Raw genomic sequence first — 17,981 nt, 5'->3', positions numbered from 1 at the left:
AAAAAAAAAAAAGAACAATACTAAGTGTTCTCTTTTATAAACTGAAAAATGTAAGCACCGTCTTAAATGCATATTACTAAGTGAAAAAAAGTGAATCTGAAAAGGCCACATATTCTGATTCTAACTATATGATATTCTGTAAAAGGTAAAATGGAGATACGATAAAATGACCAGTAGTTGCCAGGGATTGAGGGGAGGAAGAGGTGAGGAGGTAGAGCACAGAGGCCTTTTAGAGCAGTGAGACCGTCCTGCATGACGCTGTAAGGGTTGACACATGCCACGCCGTAGACTGAATGTGTGTATCCCTCCAAATTTCGTAGGTTGAAACCTAATCTCCAAAGTCATGATATTTGGAGGCGGGCCTTTGGGAGGTGATTGGGTCATGAGGGTGGCGTCCACCCTCATGAATGGGATTTGTGATCTTATAAAAGTAGCTGGAGACATCCTTGGACTTCCACATGGTGCAGACACAGCAAGAAGGCACCGTCTATGAAGAAGCAGTTTCTCACTGGACACCAGATATGCTGGCTCTTTACTCTTGGACTTCTTAGCCTCAAAAATCATGAGAAATAAATGCTTGCTGTTTGCAAACAGCCGAGTCTATGACAGTCTGTTAAGCAGTCTAAACAGATTGACACGCCATTATGCACTTGTCAAAACTCATAGAACTCACTATGCCAAGAGTGGACCCGAATGCAAACTATGAACTTTGGATGATAGTGATGTGTCAGTGTTGGTTTGTCTATTGTAACAAATGTACCACTCTCTGGGGGATATTGATCATGGAGAGGCTGTGGGTATGGAGAGAGATGAGTATACAGAAACGATCTGTAATTTCCACTTAATATTGCTGTAAACCTAAAACTTCTCTAAAAAATAAAGTATATACATCTGATATATATTTTATGCATATATATATAAGATATATAATTAATACATATATATGATATATATTTATATGTATGTAAATCTCAGTACCAATAGCCCCCAGAACCTACATTCTGGTCTGTAAGTCATGTTTGAAGCTTTTCTTTTGAAATTTCTATGTTCTAGTTTCTACAAATTCCTTTTAAAATTCAACATTTAAAACACACAGTCCCTTCACTGACATGTCGCATGGATTGGTGAAGAGCCTTGGTTCATTCCTGACCACGCCCACTGAGCCGCTCAGTCTGGTCATTTAAAACCAGCGGGACTGAGGCGCAGGGCCAGTGGCTTTACAGGGGAAATATGGTGCCAGACAGGTCCTAACCCCAGTTAGTTTCCTTGGAAAGGCATGTTCTCGTTCGTTCCGTGAGAGAGTTGCTGTGTGGGAGAGCACAGCGCAATCAGCACAAAACTAAAACCTACTCTGGGAAAGCAGACTGAAACAGGCATTCGGTATTGATAGCATCATTTTCATATAACCCAAAGAGTACCGTTAGAATGAAAGGATGAAAAATAGTAAGAGAAAGAGGGACACTAGGAAAGGCTGATGACTGTGAAAGAAAGAGAGAGAGGAGAAAAGAAAGACACTCCAGGAAAATACAGATTCATTTGACAACATAATTCATTATTTAACTTAGAGGTGTTTTTGTTTTTTAGTATTGTTGTTAAGTCGACATTTCTTAGGCTATATCTGATTAGGGGCATTGTATAGGCCTGATGCTGGGGGCAGGAAGAAGAAAGAGACTGCTGTGACAGCTTAGTACAGTTACACACACGCGCACAATTTAATGTATCATATTAGCTTTAGGGGAATGTTTCTCAAATGGATCACAAGTCTCAAGTGTGTTGGGATCAACGATAAAGTGCATCTCATGTTATAGTTTGCAGTTGATTTACTCTGTATATTGGAGTGGATTCAAGACTGTGCCAACAATAAAGTTACGCTGACTCACTTGGATCTCACCAAATATGCTTCTCCAGTGCAGAGGAAAAGTGTGGATTTATAGCCATCATCTGAGAACTGTACACGAGCCATCGTTCTCTTGCCTATGTTGCACAAGTCATATGAAAAGAGGTTAAGAAATGCTGCTTTAGAGGATTGGAGGTTTGTGCTGCAAGTTCGTTTTGAGAAAAGTTGGTCTGAAGCCAACAAGAAATCTCCACATCAAAGCTATACTAGTGCCACCAAGAAATTGCAGCCGTGTCAAGGCAACAGTATCTTTACCAGATATTTATCTATGTTTTGCTCAGAGGTGTGATTTCACGTCACATTTGGATATTCCAAGTCAGCGTTAAAAACGTTTTAACCTCTCTTTGAGAATACGATGACATCTTAATGCCCAACGGAGTTGATGGCATGAAGTATATATTCTTAAATTGACGGATAATAAATCAATGGTTAAAATTGTAAGTTTACTTTCCATGATAATTAATATAGAGTTAAGCACGTAAAATAAATAACATAAGACTAATAAAATGGACTAATTGACTATTTCCATGGATTTAATAAACCTCAAAAGGATTAGGGTAGATCAGAAAAATAGAAACTGGAAAGCTCTTTAAAAAATAACTTTCTCATGCATTTGAATATAAATCTATAATTCAGAAACTAAAGTTATCATTCATTCAAATGGATGCTGTGGGTCTTTACCAGTTGTTTTAGAAGTTGTATAGGATTTTACATAAAGTACTTTTGCAAACAAGGCTATATATAAATGCATAAGAATAAATCTGCTGTTTTTGTTTTTAATAAATCTTAGGCGAGGGAAGAAGAGAATATTTCAGGAAAAAATCCACCTTGGATAAAAGGCATTAGGAACTGTCATTGTTAACTAACTTTCACATTCCCAGCAACCAAGAAATTCCTCTGATTACCACATTTCGTGTTTGCAGCCAGCTACAATTCCTGACACTGTGGTTATTTCTTTGTCCTCCTACAGAACACCGAGTTTCATCTTAGTTTGGGCAGTTAAAATATCTTTCTTGTAGCAATAAAATTATTTCATACTAATAATTTATAATTTACAGCAAAATACAATGAAACGTCCTCGTGAATTTCCTATAAATCCGATGCAAACTGCTAAAGGATAATCTGATGAATTTTTATCTTTATAATTACTATGTTTAGTGAAAATGAAATGGATTGCTTGTTTCGAAAGGAAAAAAAAATATGCACAAGGATCTTCAGTTTTTAAAAGCAAGAATTAATCTCTTGCCAAATACTGCCATACTCGATGACATAAATAATAAAAAGCTCACTGTAAAATCTAATACATAAGTTATAAATTGGTAATTCTCTGTCTCTGGCAGGTATTTCATTAACGACATTGAAAAGCAACACAAAAAGCTATGGGGAGGGGAGATTATCATTTTTTAAGTGCAATTCCTATGAATTCCTGATTCGAGTTTATTTTGAATTATAATGTTACGGTTATCTTAAGTCCCTATATAAAGTACAAAAATACTCATTTCTATTTTTAATTTAAAAATAGTCATCTCTAATGTAAAGTCGTAAGAGAATCATTTTGATCTCCTTATCTAATTTCAATATCCAATGGTTTAAATATTCCTGGACAGATGGGACGTGACCTCTGTTCAGAGTAAAGACAATAGAAGAATCTGGCACATTAGAGAAGGGTGGAGACTGTATGATGAGTCAAGAGAGCTCGCTGGGCTTGTCAGAAGGCTCTGCAAAAGTGGAGTCGAAAGTCTGACAGGAGACAAAAGTAAAGAAAATCTAGGTTTCCAGAAGTTAGATCTAATACAGAAGCTGTGAGGCATCTGAGAACAAATTTCATATAGAAAGTGATAATTATTTTCAAAGGGAATGCCTACAGCTGGCCAAGGCTGAAAAGCTATAATAATGTAGGAGAGAACTGAGTTTCAATGTTTATGGAGACATTCGTTCATATAGGCACTTATACCTGTATATATATGCATTTGTGTAAAGGTATGCAAACATGTATACACACGCAGAGCTTATTTGAAGCCACGAAGCTATTCAGTAGTGACAGAAAGGTTAGAAGAGAGGCTGGGCAGTGGACGTCGGTAACATAAGTGAGAGAAAACGAGATCGTAGTGGAGGAGTGAGTGCCCTGTAATGAGAGCTCTTTCTCTCCCCCCAGCACGTACAGAGATTGCAGACTTGGAAGAAAATCAAGAATATATTTACCGTACTAGAGAAAATAAGAGCTGAAGAAACAGAACGTATTAAGAAGCCCCCAAAGAGGTATCACTTTTACTCAACATCAATATTTGCCGTGATTACAGAGAATTCCTTCCTAACTAAAAATAGTGATATCACTGCAAGTGACTAAAATTGCGTATATGAAGAATTTTCTGCCTTCATACAACTCGAAATAATCTAAAACTGATGTGGATGTAGAAAACATATATAAAAATATGAAATGCTAGGCTGTTGGTCATTTCTTTCTTGTCATGAGCCCTGACGGAGAGAGACCCTAGTGGATTACAGATTCATTCCTATTTTATCATTTCCAGATGGTGCTATAGTTCTTCATCTGACATATTTGTGCTCTATCATATGCAGTGTTGGACCAGGTTATATACTTGGCCAAATTTAATGCTATTGTTCACTGATAGCTCTATTACATGTTAACTGCAACTTTATTTAATAGTTAAAGAATTCCCTAAATGCTGAACTCGTGATTTCTAACTTTAGGGACAATATTATTAAATACATTCCCCTTCCATTCACACTTCATGTTGCTGTCAGTATACATTTCCCAAAGGAAGAATTCTCAGAAATGGTTCTCTAATGCCTTACAAATTTTAAGTCCACTGTCCTTACAGGATGAAGTGTCACTGTCCTGTTGGTATTCAATGACCTGACTCCTGATTCAGCCTCCTCTCACCTACGTTCTCCTCATAAAACTTAAAATTGCAGAATAGTCCAGATACGGCAGTATTAGGCTCTGCTTGCAGGGAGCGGGCCAGGAAAGAGAATATCATTGCCAACCCTGCGAGTGGGAAGGCTTTCCCTTACAGAAACTACGAGCGTTTGGCGCAGTCACTTCACAGGTCTTTGTCTTTGTGTACGAGGCTTGAGAATGGAGAGTGAGAAGCCACCTTTCTATCCACATCATAAATGTATACAATTGAAGGAAATCCAAAGAGTCTTAGGCAATCTGTCTGTGAGGTTCGATTTTATGCGCATTTTGAGAAGACCCGTTTTACGTGCCTCCAGAAGGTGAAAGGAGAGACAAGTGACTTACTGAGGTGGGCAGGAGAGAAGACCACTCAGGAGTCAACTATAGTTCTGTGGACTTCCAGTGAACGGGGCATTGGCCCTGAAGACAAGGACAAATGTAGTTATGTTTAACTTAATCAATATTACTTCTGAGGACTATGGATAAGAAGCTTTACCTAAAGATTGAGCTGTAATATATAAGTGCCTTCTTATTTTCAAAACCACCTAGCTTTCTGCTTGTCTAATAAAATAATTAAAAGTGATGATTTTACAATGTGTTTGGTTACCTTGCCCCATATGGAATCCTACAGGAGGCAAGCCTAAATAATGTTACATTAATAACATTGCAATCAGAAAGAGGAGAAGGGCCAAAAAGCAAGGATTCTGGACTGACCTAACTGATTAATCATCTGTTTCACCCAGCAGAGAAGACCCAGCCATGGGCCTGTCACTTTTTTGGACCCCTTTTTACCCAAGTCTCGTTATTTCTCTAGCCTCATGCTTTCTATTCTGTACAATTTTATATTAGTGAAGATGATAAGGCATACACGTGAAACCACTTACCTTTTGTTAAGCCAAGAAAGTTGTCTGTCGTTGTTGTTGTCATTGTTTTCTATTTTTCCATTTCCAACTATTTCCACAGAGAGTATGTAGTCTTTTCTGGTTAAAATCTTCTTGCATTAGATGCTATCAGAATAAGATGCTATCAGAAAAACTGGACATTCTGTTGAAGTCACTTGTTTTTCAATTAAAAAAAATCTCTTTTAAAACAGATTTTTTTAGTGAAGAAATGTCACTGTCTTATTCTATTTCTTGGGCAACAAATAAACAAACTTGTTTTCCTAAAGTCTGGATGTTTTCCAGATAGCATATGTGCTCCAGGGAAGCAGAGAACCCATAATAAAAGTAGACTCTAATAGCCCAAAAGAACAAAACAAGGCCAGATTGACTTTGGCTATGAAAAAGAACCGAGAATCTCTCAGACGCATTTGGCTTGGTAAAATATTTTGCCTGCTGAGTATTTCTGAGTGAAAAGAAGAGTCAGCAAAGGTTATAATAATTTCAAAAAATGACTAGGAATTTAGGAATTGATTATTGTTTCCATATGGTCGAGAAATTACTAAATGACCATACCATGTTTTATTTTACATATACATTATATTACATATATTAAAGTATGTTATATGTATATTTATACACCATATATACATAAATACACATGTCAATGTGGTAAATATCATTGTTCACATAAAAACATTCACCTTTAAGACAGAGTATTGAGACAGCGATTGTGGTTTGTCTTCAGGTTTGGTTCAGTATAAGGTACTTGTCAAACCCAGGCTAATTTTACTGGGACTGATTTTTTCACAGCTGTCATTTGGATTTCTTCCCCCTGATTCATCAGAATTCTTTCCAGCCGGAAGCACTTCACAGTGGAACAGGTAAGCTTTTCCAAATGTAGTTATAAGGGCATCCAGGTCTTGCTCCCATAAGCCTGCATGGTACTAGCTTTTAATGCCATTTTCTAGTCCTTGTGTTTTATTTTTTCCTTTAACTCTAATATCCCTTCCAGGAGTTAAGAGGAATTATCCCATCCTTTGACAAACTGCGAGGACTTCATGACCCGCGATAATAAATTTAAGACCTAATAATATTCTTTAAGCCAATAAATGAATTAGGATTGACTGATAATCATTTTCCTTCAGCTTTCTGTACATTCATCATTATTCATTTTAAAATTAGGTCTATGAATCACTAACTGAATGACAATTATAAAAATGACCCATTCATTAAAAACACATTTTAAATAATTTATCTACAATTGCTATATCAGTTCCGATAGAAAATGGATATCTACTTTGTTATCATATACTGACTTGAAATTTATATTGTTGTCAATCAACCCAAAAACTAAAGATCTCACTAAAATTTAAAAAGCAAACAGGATAATAACAATGGAGAATTTCCAATGTAGAGTAACTAAAAATAACAGCAAACAAGCCACACGGATCACAAAATACCATGCAAGATACAGGAGAGGTGCAAACGTAAAGCTAAGAGAATCTGGAACGGAGTTTGGCTTCCTGTGGGAAAGATAAAGGATAAATTCCTGAAGAAGGTGGCTTTTGCTCTGCCCTTGAAAGTAGAAAAAGATTTCTGCAAGAGGAGGTAAAGGGCGGGGCGTTCCCAGCCAGAGAACAGCAAGACTGAAGTCACAGAGATGTGAGAATAGGGAGCTTGACCGCTGACAGGAGAGGGGTCCTATTTTAAAGCATCATTTTACAGACAGAGACAGATTGATATGACAGGAGTTGTACTAAAGGATAAGAAACTTATTTAGTGGGCAAGTGAGAGCCTCTAAGCACTTTTCTTCTTTTTTTTTTTTTTTATAACTTGTATGAATTTGTGCATTTTGGTTAGTGTTTCTTTTATTTCCTCTCACACCTTGAGAGTGTAGATAGAGAATTTATTGTTTCTGGTCAACTCTCTAATTTGGTCCATATGTTGCAGAATATTTAGGCTTGACTATGATTAAAAAATAAAAGGAATGGCCTCACCCAGACATGGATGATGTGGAAATTATATGTGAAAGTGTAACTAAGGAGAGTTTGAAGCATGGACATACGATTTGGGCGTGCTCTATGGTATGCTGCCAACAAGCTCTTTTCATTTTGAGGGAGTGACACAGGGACCAATAGAGATTATTCATAGTGACAGCAGTGGAGTTAGCCAGATTTACCCTCTGATTTAGGCCATTTTACTTATTCCCATTCATTTTCCTCTATTAGATTCTCAGTTTCACATTTGGTATTTGGAGCTATCCAGTATCCTTTCAATAAACTCATTTTCTGCTTAAGTTAGCCCTTGCCGGATTTTGTTCCTTGCAATAAAAAATTATTTTTGTGGTGAATAAGAAAGATACAGGTCTACTCTTCTTGAGCTTATACTATAACAGGGGCTAGAAGATTAATTTGGTAGTAATATATGACAAATGTCAGTGAATTAGAAAAATATATTACGCAGCCATTACAGAGATTCTGACGAGTAATAAGAACATCTTGAACTACAGCTTGAGCAGTAAAATGCAACTAAAGGTGAGGAAAGAGCAAAATCTACAGAATTTGAAGCCTGAGTTATGTTTAGAGTAAGGAAATGGAGGAGTAGAAAAACTGGTTTTAAAGTAGGCATTTAGAGGAAGACAGAAAGGCAATGAAAATTTAACGACATCTCCTTACAGTTATGCGTAACCAAGAGCTTTTTCAAGATTCTTTATCAGCTCATACAAAAGGTACAAATATTCTTCTTATGAAATAAGTTTCATTAGCAATATTCTTGATTCATAATGCTAAGTAAATGTACGCATTCTTTGTTTCGAACCACAGTCTCAGTTTTCATTCAGCTGGGAAGAAGGTAGCAGCAGGACTCTCGAGGCTCATTTCTCTGCCACGTGTGCTGTAGCCTGTTGGCAGACTGTGTGCATCTCTTCCCACCTTCAGCTCTAGTAATGGCACACCGGCCATCTGGGAGTATTTACAACCAGGAAGTAGGCAAATGCTCCAAACCATGGCTTTCTATTCTTTTCTTTTCTTTTTGAGAGCTAGTTTATCAGCACACCACTATATATTTCTCACGAGTAGTCCTTGGTGAGTCAAGAAATTACTTCTGGATACTGGATGCTGCCTCCAAGTCCAATGAAGTTATCTTAGAACCAAAAATCTTAGAGTTGAGAGAGTCTCAAAAGTAATTTATACTTTAAACTTCCAGGTATGAATCATTCCAATATTTGCTTAGATTGTAAACTCCTGGAGAACTAGTGATACTAGTATATTCATATCTGTCCTTCCAATTCAAATCCAGGAGAGCACACAGTAGAGTTTCAGCACTGAGTGAAGGGCTGACTTACTCATGTTCACAAACACACCAAGTAGTGAGAAGTCTTCTGCATCTAAACGGCAGTGACATTTCTGCTTTTACCTGTCTGCCCCAACCCCTAAGCCCCTTTTAACTCTCTTCTGCTTCTCTGGACTCCTCTTCTGTGTCATTTTCTGGACCTCCCTTCTGCTTTCCTGAACCTCGTCCACAAATCCAGTCTCCCATATGATCATAAAATGACAGACTTGGAAGGGACTTAAGAGATCATCTATTTCATTTCCCCAAAGGCAAATCCTGTTGGTCGTTCACTAATATCTCTCCCCTCTTCCCTCTTCCCCTCTGTCTCTGTCTCTGTCTCTCTGTCTCTCTGTTTATTTCTCTCTCTCTCTCTCTCTCTCCTTTCCCTTTTTCTTTCCCTTTCCCTTTCCCTTTCCCCCAGAATCAAGGATTTGAGAACAGGACTGCTAGAAGAATTTTCTGGTGGTAGTGAAGGGAAGTACTATATAAAATCAGTAGGTGGCAACTTTTACTTATTCATCTCTTCATTTAATGTATTTATTTCTCTACTTAAGGAGCATGTTCACTGAGTATCTACTTTATAACAGAAAGTCTTCTAGGCATGTAGAATACATCATTGAAGATGATGAATACAGACCAACATCTCCACCTTTAAATAGTTTGCATTCAAGGGAAGACACCTGTTCTGGAAATGTTCCAGAGTAATCCTTGCTGTTCCAGCCCAGAGATGTGAAACGAGAATGAAAATATTCAAAAATGAAATGAGAGCTATTGTTATTTAGCGATGATAATATAAACAATGAGAACTTCTGGCTGCTTATTCTCTTTGAATCCCTTATGAATTTCATTCTTTATTTTGTTTGGCACCTCGGTAGTTGCTGTCAATTTTATATTTACCAAGTCGGGTTAAAAAAAAAAGATGCCCTGGGATAGTATTTCTTTTTGTTGGAATCTGCAATCACTCCCTGAAGATCTATTTTCTTTCAATTTAACAAAAACAATATGATCATAAAAATTGTTCATAAAGTTCATAAAGTTCATAAACTCCCCAAACTGGAGTTTTCTCTTAAACACAAAGTAAATTTTGTTATTTACTGCATATTTATATAATGGAGGTCAGACTCAGAATTTTTCAGGTAGGAATGTTATTCAGTGTCAGACAAGATGTCTTAGGTCACTTAAGAATTACTGTTAGGTTTTTCTAAATGATTCTTCAATTGCCTGAAATAGTGAATGAAACTATTTTAGATAAAGCACATTTCATAAATCTTGACTATAATCATTTCATGGACGAGAAAAATCAGGTCGAATGGGCAGTAAGTGGTTTACTGAAGACTTGAACTCAGTTCCTGATTAGTGTTGCTACTTGTATTCATTCCCTAAGGCTGCTATAACTAAGCACAAACTGGGTGGCTTAAAACGATGGAAGCTTATTCTCTCACAGTTCTGCAGGACAAAAGTTTAAATTCAAAGTTCTCGACAGAGCCATCCTTTCTCTGAAGGCTCTAAGGCAGAACTCAGTCCATTCCTTTTCTTAGCTTCCAGTTTTGCTGGCCATCCGCATTCCTTAATTCATAGAGACATCACTTCCATTTCTGCCTCCTTCGTCACGTGGTATTTTTCTCTGTGAGCGTGTTTCTTTGTCCCTTCTCTTCTTCTTATGAGGACACCAGTTATATTGGAGTAAGGTCAACCCCATTCCGGTATGATTTCATCTGAATTTACATCTTAATTATATCTGCAGAGACCTTGTTTTCAAATAAGGTCACATTCTAAGGAAGGATATGCATTTTGGGGTGATATTATTTGTCCCAGGACACCAGTAAACTCCTACGCTGAGATAATCTGCTTCTTACCTGTCATTCCCCCTCCAGTTGTGTCTATTGGTATTTGTCCCCTTATTAGACTCCTGATAATATTATGTGTATATGTACCATATCTTCAAGCATCTTATAATTTCTCATACACTGTTGTTTCAAGCCTTTACAATCTCTTATATAATTTTAAAAACAGCAATGTCCTACCAGCTCTGTAAAATGTTTCATCATCATGGAGAAAAATGTGATCCTCTCTGTTTCAAATTATAGGAGAAAAATAGCAAATACCTTCTACCCTTGGAAATTCATATGGCTAAAAAAAAAAAAAAAAAAAGACTATGAAAACAAGTATATTTCTCTGCTGACTCAGAATTGCTGGAGATGCTTTACTGCATGGAGGATGTCTCCGTTTAGAAAATGTTGTCCTGGGAAACCTAAATTAGTTAAAGGGAGAATGGAGAAGTAATAAGGTGGGGGAGGGGCTGCTGTTATAGAACAATCTTCTACACAGAAAGAAAACTACTCCCATGGTGACAAATATTATAGTTCCGCATTTCTTTGTATTATGGAAGAGGACAGTTTTGGGGGAGAAGAGTAGAAGATAGTTAAAACAACAAAAACTCTAATATAAGGTTGAAATGAAGTTGAGAGTCACCTGTTTTTAATGTTAGAATGTTAATCTGTACATGAGAAAAAAGATGGTGTGATAAATGTAAAGATCTGAATGTCTTACTATAAGAGCTGGAGAATATTACCTAAGTTAATTGAGTTGCCTTAGTTCATTTGAATCTAGACTAAGGAAAGATGAAAAAAGCAAGCAGTTTTGATTGTATAGATGATTTCATATTCTCTGAGGGCTAACTGAAAAAGAACACACATAAATGAATACTGGAAAAAATCTACTTAAACTTCTTTCTCTTGCTTTGTTCAATAAATATTCATTGCAGCAGCTCTTATACTATCAGAATTTCTGCATTTTTTACAATTATATTTCACTGGAAAACTGTGTCCTATTCTGGGCATTTTCATTCAATAAAAATAGTAAGTTTGAAGAGAAATTTATCAAAATTTAACCAATTTTGAATTTTATGGGAAAATAATGCTTTCTTTATCCAGCATTACTAGGAAAGAAAGCTTTCCTGGCTAAGTGCTAACTAACACTTAAAAGATCATTTTTACTGTAGGTTTCTGAGACATAAATATGTATTTTCTTCCTTCTTGAAAGCCTTTGAAAATTCTGTATGCGGAAAGTGACATCAGAAAGATGGTAGAATAGGAGGAGGTCCCTAGCTTACATCCTCAATTCCCTCCCTACAAATGATGCTCTCTCACTGGACAAAGTGCCTTTGGGGCTGACTTTGGACCCAGTAGGAGGTTGTGAAGCCCAAGACCAGGAGAACCACTTCGAGAAGGCAGGTCTCACCCTGGTGGCAGGCTTGCTGAATGTGGTCCTGGCTACAGACCAAAAGTAGTCCAGTCCCCCGTGGACTCAGTACAGCCCTGCTGAGCTGAAGTTCCATCGGCCAGGGGGCCTGTGAGGAGCCAGGCCTCAGCAACAGGCCCACTGACCTTCGACTACCCTGTGAATTCTGAAGCAATCCTGTGCCCTGGCTCTAGCCCTGTTCTCTGGCGGTTTATAGAGTCAGTCCTGCCCACACAGAGACCCAGCAACACCCATTTGTGCCCCTGGAAGCAGGACTGTAGGCTGTAGTTCTGTCTGTGGACCCTGAAGCTGTCCCGTGACTCAGTTCCAACCCTGCTCTTCCATGGTCCAGGGACAATCCTGCTCACCCAGAAACTGGCAGTGACATGCTTGTCTGTGCCCTCAATAAAAGGCCAGCTGACCACAACTGTGGTCCTTGAGGCAGGCTTGTGACCTGGCTCGAGTCCTTCTCTACCATGGGCAGGGGGCAGATCTGCCCACCCAAGGACCTGGCAAGAGCCACACCCATCAGCAGGCCCAGTAACAGACCTATTGATCTTGGACATGACTGTGGATCCAGAAGCAGCCCTATGATCCAGCTACAGCCCTGCTTTATGACAGTGTTGGAGGAGGTCCTGCAGGCCCTGGAACCTACCCAGGGATAAAGTGGGAGTCACACATGTCTATTCGTCTGGTAACAGGTCTGTCATCTACAGACTCAATAACAGACCCAGAAGTGACCCATGACCTGGTGCCAGCCCTGCATCATCCACCTGGGGATCCAGCAGGAACTATCCCCGGCTACATCCCTGGTAACAAGCCAGCCAACCATGGACCCGTTGGTGGACCTGGTAGCAGCCACGTGACCCATCTCAAGCCCACTCAGTTGTGTTCCAAATTTCCTGGTTCTTGTGTTAGGCTCTGTAGATGGAATAGATAAGCTCCTCTTGCTTTTCAGGAGCTCAAAATTAGTGGGAGTTTTCCTACTAAGTAGCCTTAGAAAGATATACATGGTTAGACAGAACCTGAGCAATTTCCACCAAGACAGCTTCCGCTAGAATAAATCCGGTATACGTGTGTGTGTGTGTGTGTGAGAGAGAGAGAGGAGAGAGACAGACAGACAGACAAGAAGAATGAGTAGTGGAAGAAAGAAAACTAAATACATAGGACAGAGAAAACTTTGATGGAACAGTACTGAGAGGATTTGATAATGGAAATGACCAAGAACAGATATTTACTCTTGAAAAAATAGAGGGTTTTTTCCTGAGACAAATGGTGACAAAAAGAGTTTAGCTGTACATGCAGAACTCTTGGAGGTGGAACAGGGATTTTGCTACGAAAGGGCTCTATTTTCTATGCAAAGGATATAAGAATATTGACAGAGTGAAGGAAGTTCAAAAGAGAGGTCGAAGAATTTGAAGATTGTTGAAGAGAAACAGTGCCAGGGAACAGGGACACTTGTGTCTAGGATACGTGAAGGTCCGGCCAAGGGAGTGCACCAAAACTTCTGGCGTCTCAGTGACCATGACCAGGAGCGGTTTGGAAAATATGAATGGTTATAGTAACTCATTTTTAAAGATTGATAAAGCCACTATGACTGGACGTAAACTGGATACTTACATCTATTCTGGAGGGATGGTCTGATAAATAAATGTGGAAATACATGCAAAGTATTTAGCAGAGTACCTGGCCCATAACTAGGACCCAAATTTATGTTACAATGAAAAAATAGGACAAAATATAATTCAAAGTGCTGATTGAGAATAAAATTGAGGTATTAGACCATTAAATCTGGAATTATTAGGAACAAATAATAAAGGAGCTATTTTATGGGGTAAAAAAGCAGAAAGCATTGAGAACCTAGAATTATATATTTTCTTATTATGTTGGAAAACAGGTTTAGGAGAAGTAATCAAGAAGTAGAGAATATAATGATTAGATGAAATTTTCAACCCTGTTTTCAGAGGGAATGATAAGGTCCTGAATGCAATGATGGCAGTTGGCTAATGAGGAAAGATATTTATGAAGGTGATTGGATTTGAAGAGGTCAGTGTTTTGCACAGGCTGAATCACCGAGGAATTGAGATCGCCCAGGATTTAAGATTCAGAGGAAAACCATAAGAATAAGAACTCAGATGTGTGGCCTTAAAAAGGAGAAACTTTTGAGTAAGGCTTTAAGAACAAATTTTTGGAAGAGGCATCGAGTGGCTTGAAAGACAACGACCCTACTATCTAGCGTTAGAATTTTGAAGACTTTCTGAGAGAACAAATAGCCACTTCAATGGAAACATCTTAAGCAGCCGAAATTCAGATTTTAGTGAAGGGGATGATTTCTTAGAAAAGAAGTCAATGACAGGACTTTTTTTAATGCAATAGAATAAGAGTTCTAGGTTGTAGAGTAGAAACAGTTAGGAGAAGGGAAATGGCTCAGGCACAGGGAAAAGCTAATATGGGTGGAAAAGACAGTGCAAAATATGTTAGATGACCAGAGGGATCTTTACCTTGAGCAGTTATTGCAAACCTTTGGACATAAAGAACGTAGACAATAAAGCTATATTAATGAAACTATATTCCCACCATGTTTCTTAAAGAACTTAAGTCAAAGTTATTTTGTTGCCCAGACAACATGAACATTTCATGGTAAAGTGTCATAGGCAGAAAAACTTTCCCTCCTACAACATGTATTACTCCGTCTTCCATATATGAGCAGGATTAAACCTAGAAAGAAGTGCAATTCCTCAGAAATTCCCAGTTCAAAGAAGTGCAATGACAGGACTACTGCTTGGCTATCGCCCATGGGAACATAGGCTATCGCCCATGGGAACATAGGCTATCACCCATGGGAACATAACATTCTAACAATAAGCTTTCTGCTTCTGTACCTCCGCTTGCACACCTGACCTATGGGTTGACAAGTAGTGAATAGTAGAAAAATAGACCTTTGTGTTTAAGACAGAATGAGGAAGGGAATTTAGGGCTTAAAATCCCTGTACCTCTACATTTCGGGGCTGCTTAATTTGGGGTCTGTGTACCCCTGGCAGACCCAGCTTGCTGAATAAAGAGCGTGTTTCCTATAACTTACTGATTTCTGGTGGTCTGTGTGTCTTTTGGGGGCTGGCGGCTACAACACTTCTACATTTAGATATTAAAAGTGATTTGTGTACACCCATTTTCTGAAGGAATCACTTACCTCCAGATACACATTCCGGTGGAAAGGAGATATCGTCAAGGGCAATAAAGATGTCTTCACTTCCACTCAAATCAGCTTCAAATGCCACCTTGAAAAAGCTGTTCCTGGAGAGATGCTCTTGTCCATACATCCAACTGGTTCTTGTATCAATCACCGACCACGTCAGGATGTTTAGTCCAGATTCTTCGATGGTGTACACCTAACAATGGGGAAGAAAAGAGAGAAAAAGCAACTCTATGGTTTGGATGTTAAAAGCATTTCCTATCCAAGGCAGTAGAATCTTCTCAATGTAAATGGAAACCACCATTGAATTGTTTTGGCTGGTTTCCATGGTGTTGAAGAAAGGAGAAGGCCTGGAGGGTACTCTAAATTGACTTAAAGTTTTTAGCTTTTTGATGTGTGGAGACTAATCTTATTTCCATATCAATACAACCTGTCAGCTGCTGCAAATTAAAATGTGATTAGCCCTTTCCTTTGATTGGCCGTGTAATAAACCCATCATCTCAAAATCATGGGTTGGTGGTTCAGAGGACAAACTTGGAGCTAGATTGTCTGTATTTGAATCCTGATTCTGCTCTTACAGGGATCCAGGCTGTTAATGAAAGAATGGAGTCTGGTGATGTGACAGCGCAATATCTTGAGCATAATATTTTCGGTATGTATAAAGTGTGGTTATAAAGCGAGTGTATGAATGTTATATTTTCTTTGGTTAATTAAACCTTTGGTTTTGTCGTATCAATTTCTGTACACCGAATTGGTCATGGTAAAAAACCGTAACTATTATTAAGCATCTGAGAAGCTAGGGTATACAACTAGAATTTCTCATTGCTAAAGAACATCTATGTTGATTAAGGATCAACAATTTCAAAAATAAATCCTCATATTAAATGAATATGGAAGTATATAAGTCATTTCGCAAATCAAAGTAACATACAAGAAATATTTTAACATTTTGACAGAAAATCTTTCTGAATTAACTAACATCAATATTCAGGATATTTTAAAATGAAGTACTAATGTATTTAACAAACAAGAAATAGAAATAGCTTTGAAAGCAGCCACCATGACAAGTTTTAATTATTTTTTAAACAGTAAAAACATTTCAAAATAAAAACTGCCATTTCATTGACTTTTCAAAAATAAAAAATGCCATTTCATTGCCTTTTCAAAAAAAATCTATATTTAAACAACAACGAAAAAGGTAAAGTTGAAAAGATATTTTTCCTACATTTTGTTTTTGCACTGAACTTTTACAGTTATCATTTAGCTAGATGCCATATATACACATGGTTGCAATGTACTTCAACAGTTACTCACATGACTCTTGCTTTTACATAAGAAAAATAAGACCCAGAGAAGAGAAAACACATAGATAGTAATTTTCTTCTATTGCGATAGTCCTTTTGTCCAATAATATTCCCCTTTATTGAAAAACCTTACTTTTTCACTTTTTATTATTAGCGTCAAAATTCATCTACAGATAATTTATCCTATAAACATTTATCCAAAATACACACTATCAGGAAAGGATAATACCACTTATCCTGTTACATTTGATATTATATTGACATTCCAGAAACAGTACCAAGAACCACTAAGTAAGTCCAATCCAGAAATGAAGCTTGTTGTCAGTATTCACCACTACAAAAAGTCTGAGGTGATGTCAGAAATCAACCTGTTAATGGAAGTTAAATGAAACACCAAAAATAAATCAAGATGATAGACTAAAGAAAAACAAAAATTACCCAAAGTTTGGAAACTTGAAAAATGAGACTTTTGACCAACATTTTGGAAAAGTAGATATTTCCTAAGCAAAAATCACTTTTTTATATTGATTTCTCAATAAATGAAATACTGTAAGACTCAACATGAAAGAAATTTCGGTCAGTTGAATGTTTTTGCTCTCACACATAAGCAAACACTCATCCTAAAAAGTCTTCAGCAACAGGATTTGGTGAATACTTAATTTTCAAATTCATGCAAAATTTCCCCATTTTTTAAGAATAAAAATAAAAAGATATGAAGCTTACAGTTCGACTTCATAACAAAACAATTCCACAAAATTAAACTAAATTGAGCTCTTCTGTTTGCATAAATTCTGGCTTACATAGCAAAGATTTAAAAGAGAATAGCTTTATTTATTTTGTAACTCCTTTTTCTAGGAAAATCAGTTCAGAAATCCAATTATATACAACACTTTCTCTATTTTTCCAAAACCGTAGCATAGATGTATTTTATTTATTAATGTATCTATTTTATTGTTTTTACACTTCATTTCCCTCTCTGGTTCCAATCATTCTAATCTTCAATTAATCCTACATGCTCTGGCCATGAAGGATTAGGCCCTTTCTTTCCATTCTCTTTTCACTCTGCTTCTCAAAACCTCATCATGACATCCCCTGACTGTCCCTCCAATCTGCCATCTACCACATAGTATTAACTCTCCATTATATGTCAACTTCTCTTATACCACTAGTTCATCCTAATCTAGTCCAGATTAATTCTGATTAACTTCACTAACTC

The 17,981-nt window shown here is 37.4% G+C and overlaps 1 protein-coding gene across 1 annotated transcript in view; it reads right to left on the bottom strand.

Annotated features, from left to right (window-relative positions):
• Positions 1-17,981, bottom strand: part of MALRD1 (MAM and LDL receptor class A domain containing 1) — a 533,295-nt gene that overhangs the window by 97,854 nt on the left and 417,460 nt on the right. Inside the window, 2 exon segments of the mRNA XM_025043397.1 lie at positions 13,719-13,725; positions 15,455-15,657. Of these exon segments, the coding sequence (XP_024899165.1) occupies positions 13,719-13,725; positions 15,455-15,657 (210 nt within the window).

The sequence above is a fragment of the Pteropus alecto genome, unplaced genomic scaffold, assembly GCF_000325575.1.
Source record: "Pteropus alecto unplaced genomic scaffold, ASM32557v1 scaffold11, whole genome shotgun sequence".
In the NCBI taxonomy this organism is placed as follows: domain Eukaryota; kingdom Metazoa; phylum Chordata; class Mammalia; order Chiroptera; family Pteropodidae; genus Pteropus; species Pteropus alecto.
The sequence above is the reverse complement of the archived record's forward strand: the minus strand, read 5'-3'. Positions and strand labels throughout refer to the sequence as shown.